This window comes from Phalacrocorax aristotelis, chromosome 22, assembly GCF_949628215.1.
Source record: "Phalacrocorax aristotelis chromosome 22, bGulAri2.1, whole genome shotgun sequence".
Taxonomy (NCBI): domain Eukaryota; kingdom Metazoa; phylum Chordata; class Aves; order Suliformes; family Phalacrocoracidae; genus Phalacrocorax; species Phalacrocorax aristotelis.
The window spans coordinates 5296050-5323656 of record NC_134297.1 but is presented as its reverse complement, the minus strand read 5'-3'; the positions used below and the strand labels follow the sequence as shown (position 1 = coordinate 5323656).

Genomic DNA, 27607 nt, shown 5'->3' with positions numbered 1-27607 from the left:
TGCGGTGAGCTGTTCCAATGAGAGGCAATAATTGAATTTGTTTTCATTTAATTTGAAGGGCCTTTAATTAAAAGCCAAGCCTGTGTGTGCAGAGAGATAAAGCTGAGCACGTGGAGACCGGGGGTAATTTGGGTGCTGAATGCAATAATTAATTGTAAACGTGGAGGTCAGGAGACAGGCTCTATCTCCCTGCAATCAGCGCGCCATGCTGGCCAGCCGAACGGAATGGGCTCGCAAGCGCCGGAAACGCTTAAGTGATTTTTGAAGCCTTAATAGCAATTATAGAGCAGCGTAGAGGTTAATTTGCAGAGTTCATTAATCAGAGAAATAAACACGTCAGCGATCGCCACGGAGAGGGGAAGCGGAGGAGCCTGCCTCTGAGATGGAGAAGGCCAGCCCCGGCACCGATGCTAACTGGGGAACCGGTGACAGCAATTTGCATCTTCAACTCAGGGCGAACCCTGGCTTTTCACACCGAACCACTATCTGTTAAACCCTCAGCCACTCACCCTGGGGCTCCTGCTAGCCAGAGCTAAATATTCCCCAGCTCCACGAGGTGTTAACTGGATAGCAAAACCACATCGCTCTCCAGCTGGTAACTCCGGTCCTCTCAGTCCTCCTACTCCCCTGCAATCTCAGCTTCTCATGGATTATTATTGTTATTATTGAGAAGCTGAGAAGATTCTCAGCTTCTCAATAATACTGGCCACCAGCCCTGAAGTTACAACTGTCACCCTCAAACTGAGAACTCACCCCACAGCCGGTAACACAGGCATCCTGAAGCCCAACCCCCCCAGGAGCATCACCTCCCCAGAGCTTGAAACAAAGAGATAATACAGCACCTTCAATGACGAGATATGCGAGGAAACAGAGTGCCTATTAAGGTGCAACACTTAGAAATAAAGAAAATGGCTTGAATCCTATTAGGTATTAATGAAGTTAACCGACATGAGGCTTCCTGGCCATGCATCGTGAGAAAGAGTGGTGCTTCGTGGTGGAAATACCTCGGGAGCGAGGTGAGCATAGCCCCGGCCTGCAGCAGAACCGAAAGGGGCAGAGGGATATGGTTGCTGCTTCACGTGGCTTGGACCGCAAGGAGCCAAAGGGGGCTGGCATCACCCAGTGCCGAGCAGCAAGAGCGAGCGGGGACCAGGAAAGCTTCAGCAGGAGCCTGTTATAAAAGGAGAGCGCTTTCAAGATGAGGCTGGAGTCCTCCAACAGCTCTCCGCGTTCATCAGGCTCTCCTGACTCATCCTTCCCTTTCAGCCTGAGGAGAGGTGATAGAATGGGGTGAGGCTTCAGGGAGGTGCAGCGATGCTCCACGCCGCCGGCCCCGCTCCCCGGGGAGGTCTCTGGAGGAGCTGGGTGGCCCCTTCCCAGGCTGGCGGCTCCTCCTGTACCTGCTGCTGGGGGACCGGTGGGAAGGGAGCTGCAGAGGATGCGCATACATGGAAAGGCGTTTAAGGGAGCGGAGCACTAATAGCTTTTTCTCAGGCTGGTAATTGCTCCCTGGAGAAAGGCTGTACATTGCACTGGGTTTTTTCCCTCCTTCCTTCCCCACAGTCTATTTCAGGAACTGGTTTCTGATGCTTTTTTTAAAGCCATGGTTGTACAAGACCTGTGCTTTCAAGGCAATGGGCAAAAAGAGTCCAAACCCAGCACAGGCAGGTGTTGTCTCGCCAATCTTCTCTTTGGCCTAGTACAATTAACAGTAGCCAATCAGCCCAGCCATTGCCTTGGCTCTTCTGCCACTTCAGGCACTGTTATCCCTGCGACCTCCACGTGGGAAATGAGTTTTACAAACCTCAACACGCTTCAGGGATTTGTTTTTACAGCACCACCTGTGTTCTTCAAAATATTGAAGAGTACCTATGACACTAAGCAAGGAGAAGTGCCAAGCTCAGCACCTGGGACGCAATAATCCCCCCCACTGGTACAGGCGAGGAAGGGATCAGCTGAGCAGGAGAGCTGCTGAGAAGGACCTGGGGGTTGCAGTGCACCTCAGGTAGAAGATGAGGAGCCACCGCTATGAAAAAGGCAAACGAAGCACCAGCCTACGACAGCAGGAGCACGGGCAGCAAATCCAAGGAAGCCACCATTCCCCTCTGACTGGCACCAGAGAGGAATCAATAACCAGCACACACACGTGTCACTGTGGCCGCGGTCGTCTCCTGCCCTTCCTGCACGCTCTTAACAGGAGTCCTATAACATTACCGATGGGTAGCTTAAAGCATCTCCTCTGCGTCAATGTCCGCCTCCCCTCCGCCTTCACTAACTCCAAGTCCGGGGACTTGGCCAGGATCAGCGTTAACTTTTCCGCCTGCTAGAACTGTGCTTAATTAAACATTTTAATTAAAATCCACAAGAGTGATTGCCCCTGTCATGCTCTGAAGGGAAGGCTAATAAAGTCCCTTTTATGCAGTCCAATGAACGGCCCAAGGACATGCTGCGGGGCAGCAGTTTTGGGTGGCAGCCGGAGAAAGTGTCTGCAAGGAACCAGGTCCTTACCTGCACCCGAGCAGCAAAAGCCAGAGAAGAGCCAGAGCCTGGCACGGATGCAAAACCCAGACACTTGGAAGCTTGGCATGGAGACAAGAGGATGCAAACCACCCAGCAAGGTGGCAACGCTCGCTGGGGCTCATTTCAAAGGATTTAGACCTCGGGCCTTTGAAAACACCTTCAAGAAAGTGCTTTCACACCACAAGCAACCTCAGTTAGCGTCAGGGCTGGTGGTACACATCAAGCCCACCTTGCACCAGCTCCATCCAGCCCCTCTTTTCCTCTACACCTCTCTCCCCACGGCCTCCTCCTGCTCCCCATCCAAGCGCCGGAGGGTCTGGGGTGGCTCCGAGGATGCTCTTTGCGCTCACCCTGATTGCAAGCGAAGTGTTTGAGCAGGATTTCAAAAGTTTTCTCCCTCGGTGCCCGTCAAGAACAAACAAAGTATTTGTTGTTGGTGGAGTAAAAAATTCATCAAAATAAAATAAAATCAAATCAGGAGCAGAAATGTACACATCTACATTTGAGTAAGTGGGGAAGAGAACACACTCAGAAACTTTTTGATCAGAGCAGAAGAGTCTCAAATCCTGGCAGAGAAAATGTATTCATAATTTATTAAAAAAATAATTTATAATTTATTTTAAAATTCACCAGACTTTCTTTTTTTGCCTCCCTTCTGACAAACAAGATTTTCTGTAATTCCCAAGAAGGACAACCAGCAGAACAATATATCTGAAGGCTCCTCTCTGCTTTCGGAGGTTGGGGACATGAAAAGATGCAGCATTGGTGCCAGAGACAACCCCGCTGTGTCCCTGCTGCCCTAAACCCCCCCGCAGATCCTTCTGCATCCCAGAGACCCCCTCCCTTCCACAGGGGCTTTACAGACCCGAAGTGGGACCCCCCCCCCCCCGGTATGCCGGCGGGCAGGAGCATCGCAGCCGCCTCCCCGGGTGCCGGTGGGTACCACCGCCTCGCTGCGCCCACCCAGCACTGAACCCTGGCTCCGACAGGTGAAAAAAAGGAGCCAGGGCAGAAAGCTGTGGCTCTGAACCCTCCTGCTGTACTCTTTATCCAGGAAGATTATGAGGTTTACTGCTGCTTCTCCATTATCCTAAATAAAGCAGCCTTTCAAAATTGCTTCAGACATATTAGATCATGTACTTTTTACACTTCCAGAGACACTGGTTATAATATCTTTTTAACAACACTAGGCAGAATCTATTTTCTTCTTCCACTGAGCTGAAAAATACTGTTTTCTCAAGGAAGAAGAAAAAGGAGGAGGGAAAAAAAGCTATTGATTTTGTTTAGGGTCAGAATAAAATATCATTGGAGTGGGTGTTGAAATCCTCAGCCACGAATTATTTCCAAAGTGACAGTTTGGGCTGTGAAGATTTTTCTTGTGAAATAAAACAAAGTAAATGAAACATTGTCGTCGTCTTCTATAGGTATACATTTGAGGCTTCCACCAGCTCCAGCTGGTTCCTGCTGGGTATATTTAGCATTTCAATCTATTCCCTTCCCACTCCCAACCCTGCTGGAGTCGATGCGCAGCCAGGACTAAACCCCGCTGCCCACCCAGAGTCACGCCACACCACGAGGCAGAGGGAAATGCTGCTGGTGGGATCCGGAGGCCCAAGCCTCAAAACCACGAGTACCAACACAAGTTGCCCCCCCTCCAATGCCCAAGGGATGCTGTCGGCTCTCCGTACGACCCTGCCCCTCTGCTGTGCAGAGGAGAGGATGGTACCTGGCACGCCGCGACGCAGCATTCCTGCGGCCAGGACAGGCTCCTCTCAGGCTGCTTTTGAAGGCGTAACACCACCAGGGACCCCCAACCCCGCAGCTCTCAGCTAGGTTTCACTTCTCCAAAGAAACAGAAAATTAACTCCCATTTATATGCACAGTCCACTTCCCTCTAATCCATCCACCTATCTCTGCTCTTCTGCTGTACAAGAGATGAGTATTGGCTTTAAATACAATAATTTTTTATAAATAAAGAACAGGCACACTTTTGAAAGGGAAACCAGATGTCTGCCTCCCTCCTCTGTGCTCTCCGCTCCTCAGCGATGGAAACACGCCGCTAGAATGAGGAGAGCCACGGGTCCCTGCCTTCCTCTCTCAATTTTATTTTATTTATTTAGATTTATGCAAATGCCAAAAAAGGTCACCTACCCATATGCTCTCAATGCCCTTGATGTAACTTTAAAATGCATCACGAAGATGTCCTGTGCACCGCAGTATAACCCAGTATCGCACACCACCAGGAAGGCAGGTAACAGGAAAGCCAAAAATCTTCCCCTACTGCCAACAGATACGCTCCATCCCCTGGCAAGCACCCGCACACACCCGCACATTTTAGCTTCCATCAGCTCTTTCCCTTCCCCATCACCTTCTGTTCAGGGAAGCCGCAGCCTTTTTCCCCCGCACATCTGCTACTCGGCTCAGCATCTGCCCCCCAGCAGTCACTCCGCGACCCCCCCTCTGCGGCTTTGGGCAAAGCACCATCCGGGAGCCGCTCGTGCCGCAGGCTGCCGTGCCGTGCCGCAGCCGGAGGGACCATCCAAACCCTGCCATCGCGTCAGGCCCCTGGCTCTTCTCCGTGCTTCTGAGCGTGGGGGGCTTAGGAATCTCTTGGTTTCGCAGAGCCAGCATAAGGTAGAAATAACAGAAGCGCTGCAAAAGCATGAAAAAATTCAGCTCAAAGTCTGACTTCACGGCACCGCCAAACTGGTCTCATGGTTCTACCATGTCCAAAGCAGGCCAAGGTATCCCCAAGCACACGGAGGCTGTTGTGACACCAGGGGATGGTCTGGACCACGCTCCTGCTCAGGACACTGCACCCACCCACACGACCACAGCCACCAGCCAGCCCAAAAGCCCAGCAACATTTTAGGTAGGAAAGACCTGCCTATGATTCAAGGTGCTGCAAGGATGTGTACTTTTAACTCCTGAACCACCTGGAGCTCAACCTTCAACCAGGAGCAGAGCTCCCAGCTGCCAGCACCTGCCTTCAGGATGCCACAGGAATTCTCCACAGCAACTCTTCACGGTTCCCGGCCACCGCTCCCCTGGGAACATGCGCAAAGAGTGAACTAATGAGTCTATTAGACTTAATTAAGCTAATGTGAAATTATTTACTTAATCTGGGAAGATCTTATGATGGCGAGAAATCCCCATGGAAAAAAAGCATACAGCTGCCTCACGCGGTCTAGTGAAAAGCTCGCGAGCAACCGGTTGCTGAGATGCTCGACTGCACGGCAGCAGGGGCTCAGCTGAGCCCCTCCTGCAACCGGCTTTGGACCACATCACCAGCTCAAGGCACCTGGCTGCTGCTCCAACGCGTGCCGACATCACCAGGAAAACCAGCCAGGAAGCCCCGGCTGTGTTTCACCTTCACTTTCCAGATGCACAGCTGTGCACATCTGTCCCCGGCCAGCAAATCCATCCAAGTCTGGCACCCGGGTGGGAAAAGTTTTCAGAAGTGGTTGGCCCCTCTCCCTCCCACGGGCAGAGAGCATCCCTCATCCCCCAGCACCGCTCCCAGGCTGCGCCTCGTGGCAGCGGGCAAGAGCTCCAAGCAAAGGCTGCAGAGAGGAAAGGGGATTTTGCGTCGCACATTTTGCTCGCTTATTTTTTTCCTCCTTAATGCAAAAGCTTAACGCTTACTTTGAATTCTTAATACGACTGAGTTCTTTTTGCCACTTATTTTGTTTTGTCATGCACTACATACAATTACACATCTCTAATCCGCAAATCCTCCCCCCGACACCAGGACACGTGCCAAGCCTTTACTTTCCACAGCCACCGCATTATAGGCCTTTCGAGACGAGCTCACATCACGGAGTGGTGGGATGCCCTTGCGACACCCACAGCCGCAATGCTCTGGTCCAGGAACAGCCAGCCGGAGCGGCTCAGCTGGAAGCCCCCATCCCCGAGGACCGGCACCCTCGATGGCGACCCCCCATGTCTTGCCCTGCGCTGAGGAGGGGTCTCCAGCCCCGGCATCCCAGCCGGGAGCCCTCGCTGGGACTAAGACCTGGAGAAGGAGCCTCCCTCCATCCCAGCTGCAAGGAGCTCAGCTCAGCATCTCTCAGACAGAAATCACATTTCACAAATCTCCCACAATGAATCAACTCACCAGTCAGATATTAGCTCAGCAAAAACTGGCAGCAAATGATCTAATTAATAATCAGCACTATCAGTAGTTCCTGCTTTTCTCAGGCAGCCAAGTAGGCGAGAGCTTCTCTGCAAATGGGAGGCACGGCTCCCTGGGAACAAGATGTAATTATTGCCACAAGGTCAGACAGTGACAGCGATGGGCGCCCTGCTCACGGTCACCATTTCGGGCCACCTGCAAGGGGACACCGAAGGTTTGGTGTCCGGGAGGCGGCGGCTCCCCGGGGACAGCAGAGCTGGCTCAGACCTTGGTTTCCCATCCACGAGTGTTACCACCACCATGCAGGGAAAGCGGAGCTAAAGGCTACCCCATCGCTTGCCACCTCGTGCCTGCGAGCACCAACCCCTCATCCAAGCCCTGGAGGGTGGTACCAAGGTCCTTCTTGCACCCCAGCACTGCATGGCTGCTGCCCCATGGCAGAGGGGTCAGCAGGAGCGTTTCGTACAGAGGTACAACCAGCCAGGGAGGGTGCGAGCAAGGGCAAGAGCTGCCCTCAATGCACAAGGCTTCACCATCGCCTCGGAACCTCTCCCAGCCCCACTCAGGAAACTAAGGAGGAAATAAGAGAGACATCAATTTCCAGAGCTCAGCGCCAAAATCCGGCCTTCGCCTTTGAAAGCGTAATTTATTCAAGCTGCTTTATTATTGCAGAGCCCAGCATAGACGGGGGATTATGGAGGGGTCACAGCTGGAGCAATAACAATAATAATAAAAAATAGTTAAGTTGGGAGGGTATCTCGTGCAGGTTCATCATGCATCAGGGAGACGCCTTTTTTCGAGCCGAGGTGTTTTAAAGCAAACGAAGAAGAGCATCCCGCCACCAACTTAACACAGAAGTGGCATCAAATGAACCTTTGGGGGAGCAACGGGGATGGGAGCTTCACACCCCCTCTGTTTGTGAACCCAATTAGGCATATGTTGAGGAAAGGGTGTATGTATATTAGGTTTTAATTAAGCAGTGTTAATTATAATCTATGAGATGTGCTTACTGCTTATCTGATAATTATGAGAAAGCCAATTTGGCTGCTGGCTTGTGACTAATTAAGTGGAATTAGTAATGATAATTATAGATTTAATTTTTGTTTGCCTTTATTGGCAATGGGGGGAAACCGGCTTCGAGGGCTCGGTGGGGTGGGCCAGGAAAGGGTAGGAAAAACCATGGGAAAAGGTCACCGCGCCAGGGATTTGGCCCAAAGGACGAGGACCTGCCCAGGATTTCCCAGCAAGAGCGGATTTTCTGTGGAAAAAAAACAATCTGGAGTTAAAAAAGAAAGTTCTGTGGCAACTGCTTGATGCAAACAAACTTCTGCTGAAAGGCAGCAGTTTCGTGGAGCGGTTGGGCTGTGTTTTCGCACGGGCTGCTGCGGTCTCGAAAAAAAACTTGAAAATCTGGGCAATTAGGGGAGTTTGGCTTTTCCAGCCCACAGAGAGAAATTCCCCAGGGATGTCCTCCCTTCCTCCCACACCTGCCACCACCCCGACTCCTGCTCACAGCCTGCCAGGAAGGAAAACGCGATTTTTGAACGCATCTGACTTATTTTTCCCAGCGTAACTGATAGGCTATAAAAATCAAATACTGCAGAAAGCTGCCCAAGCCCTGGGAACGGGACATGTATATTTTCCCGCATGCCCACAGGTTGCTAGTGCTGCCTGGCTGCAAGCCTCCTTGAAATACACGTCTTCCTCCCGCATTTAGTATGCACCGTGGTCACAGGCTGCCAAAGCGGCCCAAAACAATATAGGATGGCAAAGCTTTTCTAAAAGGCAAAGAATAAAAACACAAGGAAAGGGGGGAGAAAACTAAATATATTGCAGCTGGATTTTTAAAAGGCCCAGATAAACTCGCAGCTGCACGACACCACGTGGAGCTATGCAAGCTAAGCTAATGATAATTAAATCTCCTGCTGCAGGGGTGAACAGCAATTTCGCGCTAGGCCTGATGCCCGGGATGAGAGCTACCCTGGGAAAAGCCGCAGCGGCGGTGCGGGGCCGGAGGGTCGGACCACGGAGCCGCTCCGTTCGCTTCCCAGGCGGAGCACCGGGGATGCTCTGCCCAGCTCCTTCCTGCAAACCGCATTTCTAATCTCCAACGCCGAGCTAAATAATACATGACAATCTCGGGTATAAATTACAGGCGGCAGCAGAGGGGAGACAATGCAGGCTGAATGCATTAAGGTAGCAGCTCTGCTGCAGCCTGACTCATTTGCAAGACCCCGTTGCATAGGGGGGGTCCCCGCCGAGGCACCCCCAGGTCACGGCGGGGCAAGCTCTGCGAGGACGGCTCGGTGCAGGGCTCAGCTCCAGGGAAAGGCGCCTGACCTGACTGCAAAGTTGCTTTTCGCATCCAAAGCCAGGGTGTACCTGGGAAGCAGCCTCGGGGAAGCGACTGCGGGGCCAAAGCTTTGCGCACCGGCCGAGTCCCCCTCGCTGACCAAAATAGATGCTTCACCCACCTACTGCACAGCTAAATTTGGTCGCCAGCCCCCCAGATCAAGGAACACAGCCCAAGGCCGTCAGCCAGATCTCTTGTGTCACCCCAGCAAACCTTCACCGCGGCAGGCAGGGACGCAGCCCTGCCAGGAGCCTGCCCTCACACCTCCCGAGGAAGATGATGGTACGGAGGTGATACTGCTTTCTGCCTGGCTGCTGGAGCAAGCAGACGTGAGACAAAACCCGAGTCCTGGCCACTTGTGAGCATTAAAGATTATTTCCCAGACAGGCTAGCGCGCCGAGGTCTGCAGCGGCTGGTTAGTAGGAGCAGCACAAGACATGAAATGACAGCAAACTCATGATTTCCTTTTTTTTTTCCCCCTCCTCTTTTTCATCTCAGCACCGACTCAAAAATAGGCCTATTTATAAAGGGAAAAGTCCCCCATGGGGCACACATTTTCAGACAAAACAGAAAAAAAAAGCCAGGATCAGCCTGAACTGACCCAAACACAGACTCGGATGGACAAGATGTGTCTTCATTCCCAACGATGCTCAAGGTTTGTGCGGCCACGCGCCCCCCTTACAAAATCCCTCCGTGGTTTCCATCTGGAGCTATGATCCAGCAGCGCATCAGGATCCGTCGTAACAGAGCATCACGTTGAAGTGTATTTGCTGAATAATTCATTCAGGCTCCTGTACTTAATTTCTCCACGATACATGTAATACCTTCGCTCCCTGTCCCACAGAGCTGTGGGGTTCCTTGGGAGGAGAGTGCAAACGGCTTCAGTTCTGACCTCATGCTCAGCTCTGCAAGGAAATCATTTGTCTGGATTTCCCTATGGGTGCCAAGGTAAGAGAGGTCAGCGGCTGGCCCTAGAGAGGGAAGTAATAGTTTAGAGATGACCCAGCTCCACGCCGGGAGTGTTTGGAGGCTGAGATCTCTTGTTGAACAACCCGTGGCTGGCAAAGGATGAATTGCCGGGTGCTACCTACCCCTCTGAAATGAGGAGAAATGGGGTTTTAAGAGAATAATGCTTCATAATACTAGGCATGCTGCTGGATAAGAAAAAGGCAAGGCAGAAGCCAGGAGCTGTTAAAAGCTACAGCTTGTAATTTCATTGCACCTTCTCTACTCACTAAATGACTTTCAGTCAGAGCATCTCTTCCATCCAACCCAAAAAGGACCTGAAGGGCGAGCTGATTGCATTGATCGTGCATACATTTTCCCGGCAGGGAAAGTGGCCCAGTCCCTCGCTGCTTCCGTCCAAAGTACTCCACTTACTTATTACGGGAATATCGCCAGAGACTCCAGGGCCAGGGAGCGGGACGCTACAGGGAATTCATTGCGCTCTCAGTGCTAGGAACATTAAGAGAGGATGCAGAGCAGGGGGGTATGGCAGCGGCTCGGCTCAGCCTTTTCCCCATCACAGCCCCTGGCAGCCTATCACTCCTGCTATGAGTTTTGACAGCCCCGTGGGATCTTTCTCACAGGGCTGTTGTTAACCCTTATGTATGGGCTTGCCTGCAGGGAAGGCAGCGCAGATCTGCTGAGACAAACTGCCTTCGCACAGCTCCTGCCTGCCCCCCAGCTGACGCTCAGCCGTGCCACCAGCTCCCTTACACCGCTTACCCCTTACACAGGCATCCTTCTCTTCCTCCCCAAGCAAGAAACTCCCTCTCCATCCCACCTAGATCCCTACACCCCGCTGTGACACTGCTCAGGCATCCAGCCCCTGAGCCAAACCATCACCTTTGCTGCTCCCAGGTCCCCGCCACTGCGGAGCCCCCCTGGTGTAGCCATCCCTAAAACCCTGCCTCTCCTTCCCGAGGGGTCAGGGAAGAGCATAAACCACTGTGGGAAGCACTGCCAGGCTTGGTATGAAACAGCAGCTCGTCCCAGTAAGGCCAGCACTGCCACAGGGACATGCTGGCCGGACAGCACCACTGCCATCGCCTAGCCTAAACCAGCCACAGCACAGGGCTAGCTGCAGAAACGACGGGCCTGAGCCCAAACTCGGCTTCAAACCCCAAAAGGGGGAGCAAAAGGCTGAGCGCAAGGTCTGTGCCCAGATGGCATGCTCTTCGCCTTCAGCCACCCAGCCGTCCCCCTGCCCCCGGGACGGCACACGTGTCCCGCAGGCGGGGAGGGAAGGGGACATCCCGAAGCAGCACCAGCCCCCTGCTCCGCTGCCGCCTCCGGAGGCAGCAATGACAGGCAGGAGACGGGGCGGGTTGGCAGCCTCACAGCAGCGCTGCCCGTGCCGGCGGAGACCGAGGCCGGGATACCTGGCTTTGCTAATTGACCCCCGAGGAAATCACCTGCTGACACAGCCGCGCGCTCCTTTAAGCGAGCCGCTTCCACCTCTCCCCGCAAGAGGCTGAGCCGTGCCTTGCCGTAGTGTCTTCGAAGGAGAAGGCTATCAGCTCAAAACAGCTGAGACCTTTAGCTCAAATCCATTAATCCTCTTTATTAAACCCGGGTCACCTCTGAGTCCTGGCAAATTAACCAGCATCTCCCCACTGCAAGTACATCAAGAGGAAACGCGCTGTACAGTGCCTGTAATTTTCATGGACCAGGGCTCTGGGGTCAGAGGGCTTCCCGGGCTCCATTCTCTGCCTTTGTCAATTTAAAAGGGAACATCGGCTTGCTCTTGTATAAATTACAAGAGAAGCAGAGCGGGGGCCCGGGGCGGCCGTAGGGTGCTCTGCCGGCTGCAGCCATGCCCGTGGCTCCTCTCCTGGCCGAGGGTGGGAGCAGGGGACAGCCAGGCCACAAGCACCGAGTCCCCTGGGGGAAAAAACTGGGGTTGGGGAACATCCTCCAAGAACACCCTCCGAACAGCTGGGCAGCCAGGGTACTGCGCTTGGCACCCTCCAAGGCTACCTTGGCCACGTGCCTTTTCGCTGCTTCTAATAAATGGCACATCCCCGGTGCCAGCCCAGCTGGGGAGCGAGAGAAAGAGAGACTGGAAGGGCTTAGCTCCAGCTCAGAAGTGGGTGGAAAATTGTTCCCTTGTTGCCTGAAATTTCACCATTTGAAACGTCTCCCCCTTTCTGCGCTATCCTGTTGGAGCCACTCTACTCTGAATACTCACCAAGCCAGCACCAAAGCGAGAGCGGCTCTATTTCTGAAGAGTCAAGGACACTTAGCTGGGCTGGGGAAGACCTAGGGCCAAATCCCTTATAAACACTAATTATACACCCAGTAGAAGGGCTCCAAAAGAGAAAGCCAGCCCAGCCTGGCCTGGGGAAGAGAGGCTCTGTAGGCTGAGGGATAAGGGCAGAGCAGGGGCTAGAGGTCACAGCATTCCCTTCCCAGGATGGGTCTTTTCCTGCTCCTAGAAACAGCATCCTCAAGACAAGCGAACTTTCCAGAGCCAAGCAAAGAGTGCTCACACATTCTCTGAGTGAAGAAATAGGCATTTTTCAGGGTGGTGGTGGGGAAACGCGCGAAAATTTCCAGGCGGCTCTGTAAAAGCTAAAAGCATCACATCTATTCCCTTAAGACAACTCCATACCATGGCACTTCCCAGCACACTCTCCAGCCATAGCTCTACCACAGGGCTATAAATCCATCAGCTTTGGCTGAAGTTGCTCTGGTTTTACACGAGCTTAAGCCAGCAGAGACTGAGCCTGGGGAACCATGATCCAAACACCAGGATGATCACCCTTAACTCAGTCTGAGAGCACTGGGGGTTTTCCACCCGGGTTTGAGTTACAGGTAGGATTACTGCACAGTATCTTAAATCTCCTAGTCCTCGGCTTGTATCACAGCTTTAGTTTTTTTATTAAAAATATCATTTCTTGCTGTATTTAATCATCGTAAGGTCATTTCAGTGACAGTTGTCAGCATCCTAGCCAAGGAACCAGAGGAGCAGAGCCCCGTCCTGCTGACCAGATAAAAGGAGGAGATGCTGGGTTTCATTTCCTTGTTTGCAATTGAGAGGTGCCCACCTCGGTGTGCAGATTAAGGTGTGGGTGGGCCGATGTCAGCCCCCTGCGGGCTGAGATGGGAAGCTGCCGCTCGCTCTGCTCATCAGGAGCCCCGAGGAGAGAAATTGCATAGTTCTCCCCGCGGCCCTTTGCCCACCTCGAACCAATTTCTACTCCTTTTAATTCAATTCAGCTCCTCCTGACCTTGGCTGGCTGGAGTTGCAGAGTTTCTCTCAACAGATAGCACCAATTACAGAGGTGTGAAAATGGAAGGCTTTCAATTCGGAGAACAAACCCAAGAAACTGGGACTTTACTGAACTGAGAAACAGGGGGTGGGAAAGGGGGAGCAGGCAGGGGCACAGGCTCAGAAATATTGCCTGAGCTCACCCTAGAAACCAAATGCTTTGGCTGTTCCCTCTGCGGGAGAAGGTGAAGGCTTCTCCTGGGCAGCGGGGCTGCCCCAGGGTCCAGGACGGTGAACACTGCGAGGGGCGCACGTAGAGATGCACAGAGCCAATGGCACCTAGGGGTGCAAAACCCATCCACTGCACCCCTGGCATCACGCCTCACTTTGTTAGCAGCTGCAAGCCGGCGCTTTCACGTGCATTCCTCAACGGGCTGATTTCACACCCCCGAAATCAGATCTGACACAAACTGAGTTTGCTTCCCCTTGGTGGACCCGGGCTGGATTGAATCTGCAGCATCTGCAGCCCGATCCATACCGTTAGGCACAGTGGCACCTCCATCCACAACACTTTTTTAGCATAACACTGCTTTCTGTCCTCCCACGAAGCTATTGCCAGCCAAGGACTGCTGGGCCAAGCCTCCGGAAAGCCGCTCTCCAAGCGCCAGCGTGAGCTCGGTTAGATCTGGGTAGGAGGGCTCTGGCAGGATCGCTTAGCTGACTGCCTCGGCAGAGAGATCAACACGCAGGCAGTCTTTATAAAAACTGTCTTCCTACTGCACAGTGTTACCTGTGATGATCAGAGAGTCCCCAGACAAAAGCAGGGGATGTTCAGTTCACGGGAAGGAGGCAGAGACAAGCACCTCCCTGGGCTGAGCTGACTGAAGGCTCTTTGCCCAACATGCCCCAGAAAAATTAAAAATAAAGCAAGAAGTTCTGGATGCCTGGGATAGAAAACATCGAGCGGCAAAAGGGGTTAATCTCACAAGAAGCAGCACCACCAAGTATGGTCTCCCAACAGCTCTGGATACTTCCACCTATTTCATGGGCTGGAAGGATGCAGAAGAGCCTCCCCAAGACCTGAAAACTCCCCTTTTCCAGCCCTGTCACTTCATCTCCATCAGCTCAGTGCCCACGTACCAACCAAGCCCAGAGCATCCCTTCGATCCAGATGCGACCCTTCCTCGATGAGGACAACCTCACGCCACAAAGCTTCGCCTTCCAGACCGATGCCCAACGAGCTAACAGGTCCTCCCCAGCTGGCTTTTGGGCAACCGCCGGGCCGGCTAGCACATCCAAGCAGGCTCAGCATCCCCTTTTGGAGGCATCCTCCCAAGCCTCGGAGCTGGGGCGGCCACCAGAATGAAGTAGCGGCTCATTTGGGCCTCTCTCTCAAGAATTGCCGTGACTCGGCAGGGCTCTCAACAGCCCGGAGACGTGTGGTTTTAAAGCCAGTGTACAACACCTCCCGTATCTCCAGCCAAGCTGCGACCGCGGCTCCCCGCAACGCCAGCCCATAAATCCTCCAACCCGGTAAACAGTCGAATTACAGCTCCCCGCCATTGCTTAGCTGCTTTTGACACTAATTGCTCTGCGGAGTGTGTGCAACTGGCAACACCTTATTAAAAGTGAAATATATTATACTGTCCACTTATTGCTACTTTATAAAGATAAAGTATCCCGCGGATACGGAAAGGCTGGCAAAGGTATCTGCTCTCGGCCTCGGAGCGGCCGGCAGATGCTGCAGCGCACAAAGCAGGCGCGGGGCAGGCATTGCCGGGACAAATGCGTGCTCCCCGTTAAACTGCAAAGAGCTTTTCCATTTAGAGCCCAAAGACTGACTGAAGAGCATGCCTGAGAATTTATTCTTTGCTCACCTCCCTGTTTCACCTCGGAGATCATCGCTCTCAGACCTTGGGGGAAGGCAGGCAGAGGCGAGACGTGAAAGGGTGGGGGGATCAAGCACGTGCTGCCTTCCCACCAACTTTGAGAGGAGCAGAGGGCGTCCCTCGACTCGCAAAGCCAGACTAAGTGTCTTGCTAATTGTGAATACCTCCAGACATTGCCGCCTTAAGTGTGGTTCAGCCAGTGACACTAATCGGGGCATCAGTGGCTGCGACGGTCACGTACATGCAAGCCCAGAGCCCCACGATGCTCCTGCTCCACAGCAGCACAGCACGGGGATTTTAGGACCCAATGTATTGATCTCACAGTCTTTCTCCTGTTATTCTCAAATGAAAAAACCGAAATCCACTGTTTCACAAGGAAAAAACATGCAGAAACCTCCACTTTGGATTTGGAGCTACAGCAAGGACACGTCTTTTAACACATGTCTGCACATGCCTCAGGCAAGTCATTTTCCCTCTTTATTCCTTGGCTTCCCTGTCTGCAAAACCAGGCACAATGAAATTTCTCCTCTTCGTGGAGTGTTTTAAGATCTACTGGAAACAACCACTACGCGAGAGTAAGACCTGATACCACCGCGCTTCAGTAATAAATGTTTCGATCCAGTCCCTCAGGCCTCTTCTCACCAGGTAATTTTGGGAGAATTTTTGTTTTTGTTTTGAGTTGATAGGCTATTTGTGGTTGGGAACACGACAGGCAGCAGAAGACAGGAGGAAGGCAGGCGCAGGGGATGCCATCAAAGGCACTTCAGCAGCCTGCGGTGCTCACAAAGAGATGGTGTGCGGGAGGACATGGAAAACCACCCGCATGGGGGGAAAAAAACAGCTCCTGGGGACAGATTTTCAGCAAAATGGAGATATTCCTCATGCACATCACAAAAGTCATTACATCTACCTCCCTCCTGTACTGTGGAGAGTACACATGCTATCATTTACCACTTATTGGTCATTTCCCATGGGGCAGAGACAACAGACCCATCTCCCATCAGCTCCGAGGACTGAGGGGCACAGAAACACAGTCTGCATCGCGCTTTGATTCCTGGAGGAGATGGCACGTCCTAAGCAACAAATCTGAAACATCCAGACTCTTTGGTTCAACAAGTTCAAATCCAAGCAGGATCAATACCTTCTCACTCCTGAGGTATCAGCAGGTAATTGAGTAGCATGCAGTGATGAGCAACCTAGTTTGCTCAGAAGCTGCAAACTTTAATCTTCATCCACTCCTGGTACTTAGAATGGAGAGGAGGAACAGATCAAAGGAAAGCAGACCAAATTCTGCTGCCTTTGGACCCAGATTGCAGAAAAAAGGACTCATTCTTAAGCAAAATGCCTTGGGCTTCTAAGGTTCAACGACTTGAGAGGACTCAAGTACAACACAACGCAGAGAAGTTGCCATCTCGCCAGCACAGCCACCTGCAAGCCTAGCACTACCTCCCTTGGGTTTTAGGCTGCTCCTGACACCCCAGCGTTGCGCCAGAGCCCCCTCCGATTTCACACCGCAGCATTTGATCACCTCGACCTCTGCAAACGCCTACGTCCACTTTCAGCTCACGGACCCCCTACCCCAGCCCCCGCCCCGCTGTCCCATTTCCAACCCTGTAGCATTTCAGCAAAGGGGTTCGCGAGCACCCCCACCGCTTCGTCCCGTGGCCCCAGCCCTGCCGCCGGCTCCAGTGAGAGCGAGGAGATGCTGGTCCACGCTTTGCACCTGGCTATAGCAAGTTGCCACCCCAGCCACGGAAAGGAGAGATGGCAAGGTAGACGGATGGACAGAGAGAGAGAGAAAAGCACCACGGGCAGCAGAATGACCTATTTGACAGATTTCCCTGCCGATCAAAGCTAACTTTGCTTAGAGGTTTTGACATCTGATTAATTATGTTGCGCTGGCTCGCCTCAAAAGGTTGCGTTTCCGGCAGCCCTCGCTTTTCATCCTTGCAGCGTTTGGCGGCCGAGCCCGCACCCCTGGTGCCAGCAGAGGAGGGGACGGCGGCTTTGCCAAATGTCCTGGCCCGTCCCTGGGAGGCAGGAGATAAGGAGGGCGAGGGACGGCCGGGGACAGAGCCCCTTTGTCTGCGGTGCCTTTTGTCGCGGGCAGATAGGAGGCGGCTGCCTCGTGCTGACATTTCGGTGACCAAATTAAAATGCGCCGCCATAGAGACTAAATGTCATTAGCCTCATTAGAAGTGATCGTATTAAAATAAACAACAACAAAAAAAATTAAAGTGGAAATTAGCCAACGCTGTTAAATAAAATAAACTGGCAGATCCAGCAGGGACTGCGCAGCTGATCCCAACGGCGACTGTCTGGACCGCTGAGCTGGGAAGGGGCACGGTGGGAGCAGCTAAGGTCTCCACGGGCTCTGCTGGCACCCAGGAACGTGCCAAGACAGGTCCAGCCGTGATGTGGCCCCAGATGCAGCTGCCTGTTTGGGATAAGTCTGTGGGGTCTTTTGGGCTTCATTTCCCGACAGTTTCAGGACACTCTGCACAGGCTGGCTTTAAGGACCCCGATGCCCGTGTCCCCTGGGGCTGGCGCTGCAGGCAGCACCCTGCCACGGCCGCCGCCAGCAGCTGCACCACGAAGGATGCTCTAACAGGGACAGGGCTTTTTTTAGCAGCATCCAGGTTTCTCTCGGATGCTTCCCATTCGATCACCGGGCAACACCAACCGCGTTTCGCTTATGCGCTGTGACAGGACTGCCACACAAGGTGGAAGGCTTGGTGAAAGAAGTGGTGGTTTGTCCTTGCTAAGAGAGGAATTTTTCCTCCAACCCCTCTTGCTATGCAAACGCCATTTCCTTTGGGGCGGGAGAAGTCATCAGAAGGCCCTTGCAAGATCCTGCTTATGACAGAGCAGATTTGAAAGCCCAGAGATCTCCTTCCCCCTCCTTCCCTTCTGTCAAAAATTATAATCATCATTTTCCAGCTTGCTGAACAATCAAAGTGTGGCCTATATTTGCTGGAGCTCCTTCCACACGCTGTATGCATAGCAACAAGTCCAGGAAACAAAAGCCAGAAGTAAACAGTTGGGCAAGAGGAGGCGACGGGCTGGCACGTGGACAGCAGAGGAACGCTGCTTGGAGAGCACGTCGTGGGGCTCAGGCAGCCTGGTCCACCCCAGTCTCACCAGTTTGGGGCAGCTCTGAGGGGCCGAAGCCCCACGTGAAGACCTCTTCTTCCATGCTCTGCAAGGAGCATGGGGAAGGAATGTGCCCGGGCAATTTGGTTAGTGGAAAGGGTAATGTTCCTGCTCTACCAGAAGGAAGCCCAAGCCCTCCTGCTGCAGGCTCAGCTGGTCGTCTTGAGGCTGAGGCACCGTGAGGAACTCACCAAAGGGTGAGCCACGAGGGACAAAGCTGCATCAAGCACAGGTAAACCCAGCTTGTTCCCTGAGAAGTCTGCATCCTCTACATAAAACCCCACCAGTGCATCAGCCCTGGCCAACACAAAGGACACCCGCCGTGATTTTGCTGTCCAGTCTGAGGCGACGAGGTCCTGTCCCAGCATCCCATCCTGAAGCATGGAGCTGGCAGGAAGGTTTACCAGGCTACCCCTTCCCCACGGTCTGCAGCCCGCTTCAGTCTTCAGAGCTGTCAATCCAGCACTTTTCGCTAGCGCTGAATTCACAGAAAAGTAAATCCAAAAATAACACTTCTTTTTCCCCCTTCCTTGCCTCATCTCACACGTGTTCAGCGCACACATGACTCTGCCGCACAGGCAACAGGTCCAGCTTCCCCAAAAGGGCTCCTCCCAAGGAGGCTGCTCTCAACACCGATGGGTCTCTGCAGCTAGCTGAGCCTTGGTGCCCAAGGCTGACGTGTCCATCTGGGAAGCTCAGCCCATGGAGACAGATCCAGGACATGAGACCCACGAGAATCACCAAGTCCCCTTTCCAGAAAGCCCCTGAAGCCACAATCTCTGCTTTCTGTGACCGTGCAACCACTCCCTGCTTCAGATGACCCTGAAGAGACATCTCTGCAAAACACTCTTCCCTGGCCCTGCCAGCAGAAGCCCACCACCTCCACGCAACTCAAACCAATGCCCCAAACCACTGCCCTCTGAGCCTAAGCTGGGACTAGAGGGAGAGCCCACCAGCTCCAAGGTCCTGCTCAGCTGGACCCCACAGTACCTGGGCTGACGCTACCATCGGTTCACAAGGGCGATGCATCCCATGCCATTCCTACCTCTCTAGACCTAGCAAGTCACCTCGCTTGGTCACCCTTCAAGGGTGATAACGCAGTCCTAGAGCTTCTGAGAAGCAGGCAGGAAAGTGTTTCTTTCCTCTGAGCATGAAATGAAGAGGAGTTCCCTGGAAAAACCCACCCACTGAGCAGCAAGTGTCAAAGCCACCTCTGTATGTGCTGTTGCCGCATTGGTAATTTTAAGTACCATGCCTTCATTAGGGAAAAGGAGAGATGACTGGGAGGCAAGGCGATTTGCAGCAGAGCTGCAAAAACTATTTTTAAGTTTAAACAAAAAGGAGAAGTGTGACAGCTGAGATCATTCGCCACCCTGCACAAGCCAGCAGCCCAGAGCATCTCATCGGATGCTCAGGCCAGAAGGTAAGAAGGGATGGGGACCGGTGTGCGGCTTTGCCTAACTGGGGATGGGAAAAGGATACGACTGCAAAGCCCAGGCTGGCCACAGGGTCACAAAGGATGCTACATAAAAAACTCCACAAGTTTTCCCCTTTTCCTGCCTGGCTGCAGCAATGGAACCTTCCCAGGCACCCGCTTCCCCCGCGAACACGGCGGGGTTCGTCGCAGCGCCCCGGCAGCCTCCTTCCCCGCTCCTCACCCAGCGACTTTAGTTTCTAACCAAGCAGAGCACAAACTTCAAATTGCATATTCAAGTGTAAAAAACGAACACAGCTGTTTATGCAGCTTGAAATTCGCCATAACCAAATATTCAAGCCTTTGGGGAAGATTTTCAAAGCCACTGGTTAAGGTACCCAGCTCCCATCAGTGCCTTTGAAACATCTCTCCTTTTTCAGTTTTCACAGGGATTCGCACCAGCAAAAGCTCCTCCACACGGCCATCTGCAACTAGGGAACGCACAAAGGAGACGCTGTCAAAGAGAAGCTGCTGGAAAACGCGAAGCAAGGTTCACCACTTTGGAAAGCAGCCACCGGAGCCACCGGCCCCGAAACCCACAGCCCCCAGAGCAAATTGTTCTGGAAACCTGTGTCGCAGGGATTTGCACGGAGCAAAAGCTGCGTGTGCCCGTTCCCCCGTCACACTCCCTCCCCACGTCCTTTGGAGAGGAGAGCAAGCACTGCTCCTGCTCCCCCCTAGCAGAAAGAAAACATCCTCCAAAAGACCAACACCACCTTCCTCCCTGTCCCAGGAGACGGAGGAATCAACCTCCAACAGGGAAACCACAGCCCAAGCCTCAGGCAGAGGAAGACCAGGCAGTGTTTTTGGGCTGATGCCTGCCAGTGCACGCTCCCCATCCTGCTGGGACGTCTTTCTTCCCCAGCATCTCCAACTGATGGAGGATTGATGGCTGCAGTGCCTTATCCGCTACAATCCCCAGCCTTTGGGAGAGCACAGAAAATCCCTTTAAGTCCCTCTCACTCATATTGAAATGACAGTAAAGCAGAACTAATGTGCTCCAGGTACTTATTCTTGGGCGTAGTGGCAGGGATCAGCAGCCCTCCACTAGTCTGGCATCCCCCACTGGTGTGATGGCCACATCACAGGCGGTGGTGGCAGCGGGCAAAGCACGCTCCCATGGCAGGGGCTCCGTACTAGGAAGGGATGGAAAGGTGTTTTTAACTCCTGCAATGTCTGTTTCTTAACATTAGACTGGATTTACAACCACTACCAAAGCCATGCTGCCCAAGCGAGGATGAGAGAGGGGAGGTAAGGGGTTGCACAGCCAGACCCTGGGGGGATGCAGAAAGCAGGTCCTGGTTGCAGGGGGTCATGGCAGAGCACTGGGGGGGACTCTCCAGGCTCTGCAAGCTTTATCTTGACCCCAGTGCCCAGGAGCATTGAAAAACAGGATCATCCATCTCACCCTGCACTGCCAGACTTCTGACCTCTGAAAGGAGCTGCTGCCATGACAAGTCATCTCACCAAGCCAGCAAAAGCAGCAATATAAGTGTCTGAGGAAGCTGATGTACATTGATTTTTGCCACCTGTAGAGCCATGATGTCATGCTGTAACTGCAGATTAGCCAAATATACTCCCTCCCTCCTGCCCCAAATTATTCTCCAGTGCATCACAGCCCACCCCGGTACATCTCAAAACAGCAGCACCCAAAATGCCCAGGAGTTCAAAGCATTTGCCAACGGCTTGACAATTAAATTACGCACTCCACCTCCCCATCCTGCAGTGCTGGGCTCATTAAAAATCCTCGGCATCCTCCCCATCGGAAGGAGCCCACCTCAGAGAGCAACCGATGGCCAGGAACCTGCCTCCCCCAAGGCACCAGATGACAACAGCATTAAGCCATCGAAATTATTTTGGATGGAAACTTGTCTTACAAAGAAATGAAAAGCTGCAGAGTAAGACGCTATCTATGACCAGAGGGGTCAGGGTTTCATTATTGCATTAACCTTTTGTGTCTTTAGATTCCACAAGAGTAAATTGGTAACGAGACAACATGAGCCCCAATGGGAAAAACGCATCTTTCTTAACAAAAGTAATGGGGGGGTTGGGGGGGGGGGGGTGGGGGAGAGGGGAGAACAGAGGAAGGAGTGAGAGAAAGAGGAAAAAACTGACAAATAAGCTATTACAGCTAATAACAACTTTGCGATGCTATTTTCTGCAGGAGCCTTCAAGTTGTGATGTTTCCCTTCACTCTAATTACACCTTCTAAAAGCAGGTTCCCTTCTCGTTTTAACCACCCCGTGCGAAACTCCCGCAGGATTCAGATAAAAATGGAGAGGGGAAGAGTTTGCACTTCACAAACAGCCTCTGCATATCCCAGGGGAGCGTCACCTGCATAAAACACGTGGGATTACGCTTGCAAATAATAAACAGCCAAAAAAAAAAAATCCACTCTGGGAAGGTGCAGGCTCCAAGGGTTGGTAAGGACCATTCGACCTCCTTCTGCACCAGGTGCCATCCAGGGAGGCTTTGCCAACATGACTTGCGTTACAGCCCACAGCTGTGAAACCACGACTGAAATCAGTGCTGCGGCCAGGCTGGGCAGAGAGGGAAAACATCCAGCCTCTGCAAACCATGCAAAAATAAAAACAGGAGGAGATGTTCAAATCCTGTGCTTTGAGGCAGAAAGTGGTTGGTGTGGAGGCAGGAAGGCAAAGCACCAAGCAGCCGGCCCAGCACACTGGAATATTTCCCTTCCTCTAATCCAGGCAGCAGCTTTCAGCTTGATGGATTAACGGCTGAGCCCAGCTGGGAAAAGTCCTGGGCTGGTTTGGCTCGGGGGACATTCAGAGCCAAAGCAGATACTGCTGCTTAACAGAAATAAGAAGGGAAAGCTACAACCGCATAAGTGTGGATCAAGAAACCTCTCCCAGGCTACCGGGGGACTTAAGTGCACAGGCCTTTTCCTTCCCTGGCACATACAGATGTCAGAGCTAGCTCAGGCCTTGGGCCGAACAGCCACATCCCAAGGAACTGCAGCAGAGCACCAGCACCCCACAGATGCTCCGTGCCAGGTCTCTGCCAGCTCCTGCAGCTTAAGGACACCTTGATGACAGCCCATCAAGTGCCACATGTCCTCCCATTTGACCTGCACGGCTGCCTTGCATCCGCTTCTTTGCAATTTTGACCCAGAGGAAGCTCATCTAGCAAGAGGGTGAAAGAGCCGACTCTCTGCTCGGCACAGCGTTGGCGAGGAGAGCTGCCCCCACGCCAGGCGCACCTGCCTTATCTCGCTCAAGACAATATTTTCAATTGAAAAAGCCCTTGCATTTGGCAAAGGCGGGCAGCTCAGGCAGCCACGGCATCCTTCCCACGCTCGCGTGCTCCACGATAGGTGCACCATTTTGGTGTAAGGCACTGCGGAAGGGCTGGAGGCACTGCCACCGGAGGTCCTTCATCGGTGCTCCCCAGCCAGCCAACGCGCGCCCCGGGGGACAGCGCGGGCCCCGAGGGCTAATGCACATCACCCCTCCCAATAAACCCACGGAGCACCAGTGGGACCCAGCCCCGTTCCAGGGGCTCCTGTACCTGCTGACCGCTCGGGCTGCAGCGTGGCACCGCTCTGCCACGGGACCCCGGGATGCGGAAGGGCCCGCAGAATGAGCCTCTACGAGCAAGTTTTAGCCTGAGTCCCCTCGTATTCATCACAGCTGTGGGAAGAGCTGTTTTCCAGCTGTGACACAGCTAACCTCTCCCCCGCCAGCCTCATCCTCTTCCCACACACGCCAGCCCTGCACAGCCAAGCGCTGTAACTAAACCATGGAAAGCTGCTGAAATTAGAGCCGTGCCTCTTCCCTGCCCTCCCAAGCCCAACATAATTCTCGCTGACAGTCATGAAAAACACATGTTGGGTTAAGGTCGGATCAGAGACTCAACACCCAGTCCCCATCTGCTTGCACAGGGACCCTAATTTTTTCAGCTGCTAAAAGGGCGCATCATTGTCCAAAAAATGCCGGTGACTTCCACCCCACCCACCCCCCCCCGCAGCTCTGCTGTCCGCCCCCATCGCTCCCTCCCCGCAGATGCAGCGCAGGGCTGTGCTCGCTGCCCCACCACGACCCACCCGCCGAGCATCAGCACTGAGCCAGCACTGGATCCAAACCCAGCATCTCCCCCCTCATCTTCCCCTGGAGAGCCACAGGGACGAGGCCAACCCGCATTTTGGGAGCCACCTGCTCGGCTCGTGCAGGTTGCGGCACCCTCGCCGCAGCCTGACATGGTCCCCCTGGGGTGCACGGATTGTGGGGCTCGTTTTCACTTTGCAAAAGGGAGCGAGGCACCTGAGTTTGCCTGGCAGGAATCAGGGAAGCAGGGATGGGGGGGAGCACAGGGAATAGCACGACAGCTCGGGAGAGAGGGAGGGCACAGGAGGTGCCCAACTTTGAAGGGCAAAAAGCTCCGTGACCCCATCTTTTACAGCCAGAGGTTGCCCGAGGGGACAGACTCTGCCCAGCCGGGGGGCTGCCGTGCAGTCCTGGCCACCTCCGCCGCAGGTGCCAGCACCGCTGGGTGCCCACCCGGGGGGGGCCAACCCTGCCGCGGGCGACAGGCACGGCCGTTTGAACCTTGCTGGCTGGTAGCACTCGGCGATTCCCTGCTGCAGAGCAACTCGCCGCCTGCCTGCATGTGTGCGTTCGTGCGCAATGTGCATGAAGTCCGGGTCCCCCGCGCGCACACCGCTTGGCTTTCCCACCACGCGAGCCGATGCCATCCCATCCCCTGGAGAAAAAGCTTTTTGCACTACCTGGGATGAAGAGCAGGGCAGTTGTGGCCGTGAAGACGATCCAGCAGGCAGGATGGTACATCTTGGAGCTGCGGTAGACTAGCGGCTGATTTGCTTGCTGCTTGCTGCTGCCGCCGCTGCTTTCGTCTGCGTTGAATTCTGAGCAGGTTTAAATCCAATGTTTGCAGAGGGAGGGAGACTGAGTTAGTGAGCTAGAGAGAGAGAGAGACGGGAGCCGGCAGTCAGTGTCTCTGATTTTCCCTTGCACACGCACGCACACACGCACACACACAACTAGCAGAAGGAGCACCAGGCTCAGTGCGTGCACCGGGGAAAGCAGACCTCCTACCAGGCACCCATTGGTTCGAGATGCTGACTGACACAAGCACACTCGCTCTTCTGCGGGTCTCACCCTGCAACCAGGGAGTTAAATGCGGGCACCGACCCCCCGAGCATCCCTCCCAGCACCAGCTGGCAGCGGTACCCAGGATGGAGGGAGCAGCCCGGCGCAGGGACAGGCACCATCCACTGACTCCTCGTGCACCAGCCACCTGCAAACGGGCTCGGAAATTTTTTGCCCCCAGGCTGGAGCTGGCCAGTGGGGCAGCCCCGGGCTTCAGCCCCTTGGCTCGCCCCTGCTTCTTCGCAGGCTCTGCTCCCCTCCGGGGGAAGCCACCGGCAGCTCTGCCTACTGCCAAGAGAGGCAAACCGGCGAGCAATACAAGCTTTTTAGCATGAGTGGGTGTTTTTCGCACAAAATCTCTGAGACCGAGAAGCAATCTTCTCTGCATCCCAACCAGAGCTGTATTTTTTCCCTCAGCGGGCTCGCAGAGCCCCAAAAGGATGCTGAGCCCAGGGTACATGCTCCCGCAGGCCCCCTACCCAATACCATCCCGTTCCCACCGAGGCCAAGGAGCGTTTCTTCAGGCTCTCTAACGCAATCCTCTCTTCCCAGGTGCCACAGTTTCCCCCTGATCCCTGCTTTTGCCCAGACCCCCCTTAGCACATTCCCACAACCCTGCCAAGCCCCAGAGATCCCCAGCACGGGGCATCAGACCCGGCTCTCCACCTCTCTGCCGGCTGCCCCTGCCACGTGCCCCCTCCCATGGATCAAAGCATTTGCCAGCTAGGGCTTGAGTGTGCTGCATTGCCAAACAAAAAGGTTGCAAAGATAAGTTTCCCAAAGAAATAGCACTTATATTTGACATGTTCTAAACAAAAAAATGTTTCTTAGTTTACAGTCATTGCAGCTTCGTTAAAAATAAATTGTAAGCATTTTTCAATGCTTACAGACAAACTAGAATGTTTAGTTTTGCTCAAAACAACCTCTTTCCTCACTAACTCAGGGCTAAAGGTCTCTTTTTGTGTTCCAAGTCAGCCAAAGCGCACTTTTAGGCCAATACTTTGGAATTCCAGCTATCAACCCGCCATGGCCTTTTGCCACCAGTGGTCACAAACTCCTCCACCCCCCCAACCCCTGTCCCAGGGCTTCACCCTGCTCCTCGCCTTAGTCTCTGTGCTCATCTGCCTGGGCATCCTGTCACCACCCCGGCCCCACAGGGCACATCAGTTCCCTGGACTCTTCTCCCTTGAGACTCCTTTCGGCATTAAACTCATCACCTCAGGGAGTTCCTGGAAAACAGATGCTCCGCATCGGCTGCGCACGACTGCTGCAAGGACGATGCACCCACAAACACCCGGCTGCAAACATCAATTCTCCCAAGCTGCTACAGAGCCAGGGCTGGAGCCCTCCAGCTCCTCTCTGCCACCAAACACCTCGCATCCAAACCCAGACACAAAACCCCAATTATTTCCTCCCCTGCTGTCTTTCTTCCCCAGGTTTCTCACACCCACTTGTTGCAGCTCGGCACAGACTAATCACAGAGATGACAACCGCGTCCCCCTCCATGCACGCACCTCTTATCTCGCATTATTTTTGTACAAAGCCATGCCAGGAGGAGCAGGAACAATGCTTTCGGTGTGCAAAGCCACGTCCATCATGCTCTCGAAGGGGTACCCTCACCCAGCAAGGGATGGGAGCCGTGCACGCATAGCCAGGACAAACTTTCTCTGGCTTTTAGCCATTAATCTCTATTCATTTTCTACTCTGCATGAAGAAACCACAAGTTTTTAAAAGCTTTTAACTCAAGGATATTCCCACATTATCTGCTGAAGGCATCCCATCTCCAGGAGCATGCCAAAGGAAACGCGCCCAGGGACTTCTTCCTTTTAATAAGAGTAAAGTTACGTTGTTCGCAATAACCGTGACCTCTGAAAGAGCTAAATCATCGCCCTGAGTTAAAAACTACGAGCCTAGTGTCTCACTCAGCCCCAGATGAGGATGGTGGTATTTCTGTCCTGAATTTCCCTTTAATTGACACCCAAACAGCCAACGTCAAGCAAATTTATCCCTTGCTTCACCAGCGCTTTGGGAAACCGGCAAGGAGGCATTTGGGATTTCCCAGGGCCACGAGGCGCGTGCCTGCATCCTACACGGACAGCCCAGGACAGGGACATCTGTCCCCGGAGGAGACTGCGCTGCTCCAGGGCTCAGCCGAGTCCTCCGACTCGAGTCGACTTGGGCTCTGAGCCCACACAAGGCAAAAAGAAATTATTGTTATCCTGGAGGAACTAAAGGAAATGGACAAAGAAATAATTTCTAATTAACAGAAATGTTTGATGGGCTCAGAACAAACATGTTGCTCCGCTTTCAAAACCTGCGCTGGAAAGCTATATTTGGGCAAATTTCAAAACAACATATTCTTATTTTTTTTCCTCCCACCATATTTCTCCCATATGGTTTTTTTTTTTTCACCTGGCAATGACTATTACCCAAATCCAGCACACACTTACCCGGTCTCCTTCCATCTATTTTGGCCAATTAGGCTGGCGCCCAAATTGCCGAGCGCAGCTCTGAGTATGACCTCGGCCCAGACCTTCAGCGCTTCGACGCCTTTGCTTTCCCATCTGCAAAATGGGAACAAGTGCGCTTCGGTCAGGCAAACTAATCTGTCACATCTCACAAGCTCTGCAGGACTGAACAGGGCACTGGCCTGTTTCATTTGTTTGATTTTCAAGACACACACCAAAAAAAATTATAAATATGTATTTAGCTTTTCTGGGATATTTGGGGTTGGTTGT

General features: G+C 53.3%; 1 protein-coding gene across 2 annotated transcripts in view; it reads right to left on the bottom strand.

Moving 5' to 3' along the window:
* OPCML (opioid binding protein/cell adhesion molecule like) overlaps positions 1–25052 on the bottom strand; it is a 305952-nt gene extending 280900 nt beyond the window's left edge. Inside the window, exons 1-2 of one of the 2 annotated variants that reach the window (XM_075116141.1) lie at positions 24951–25052; positions 24488–24678 (exon numbers count right to left, since the gene is read on the bottom strand). In XM_075116141.1, coding sequence (XP_074972242.1) covers positions 24488–24548 — 61 coding nt within the window. In that variant the 5' untranslated portion in view covers positions 24549–24678; positions 24951–25052. Of the gene's footprint in view, positions 1–24487; positions 24791–24950 lie in introns of those variants that run through there. The other variant, XM_075116140.1, reaches the window with a different exon arrangement.
* Positions 25053–27607: the final 2555 nt, after the last annotated feature.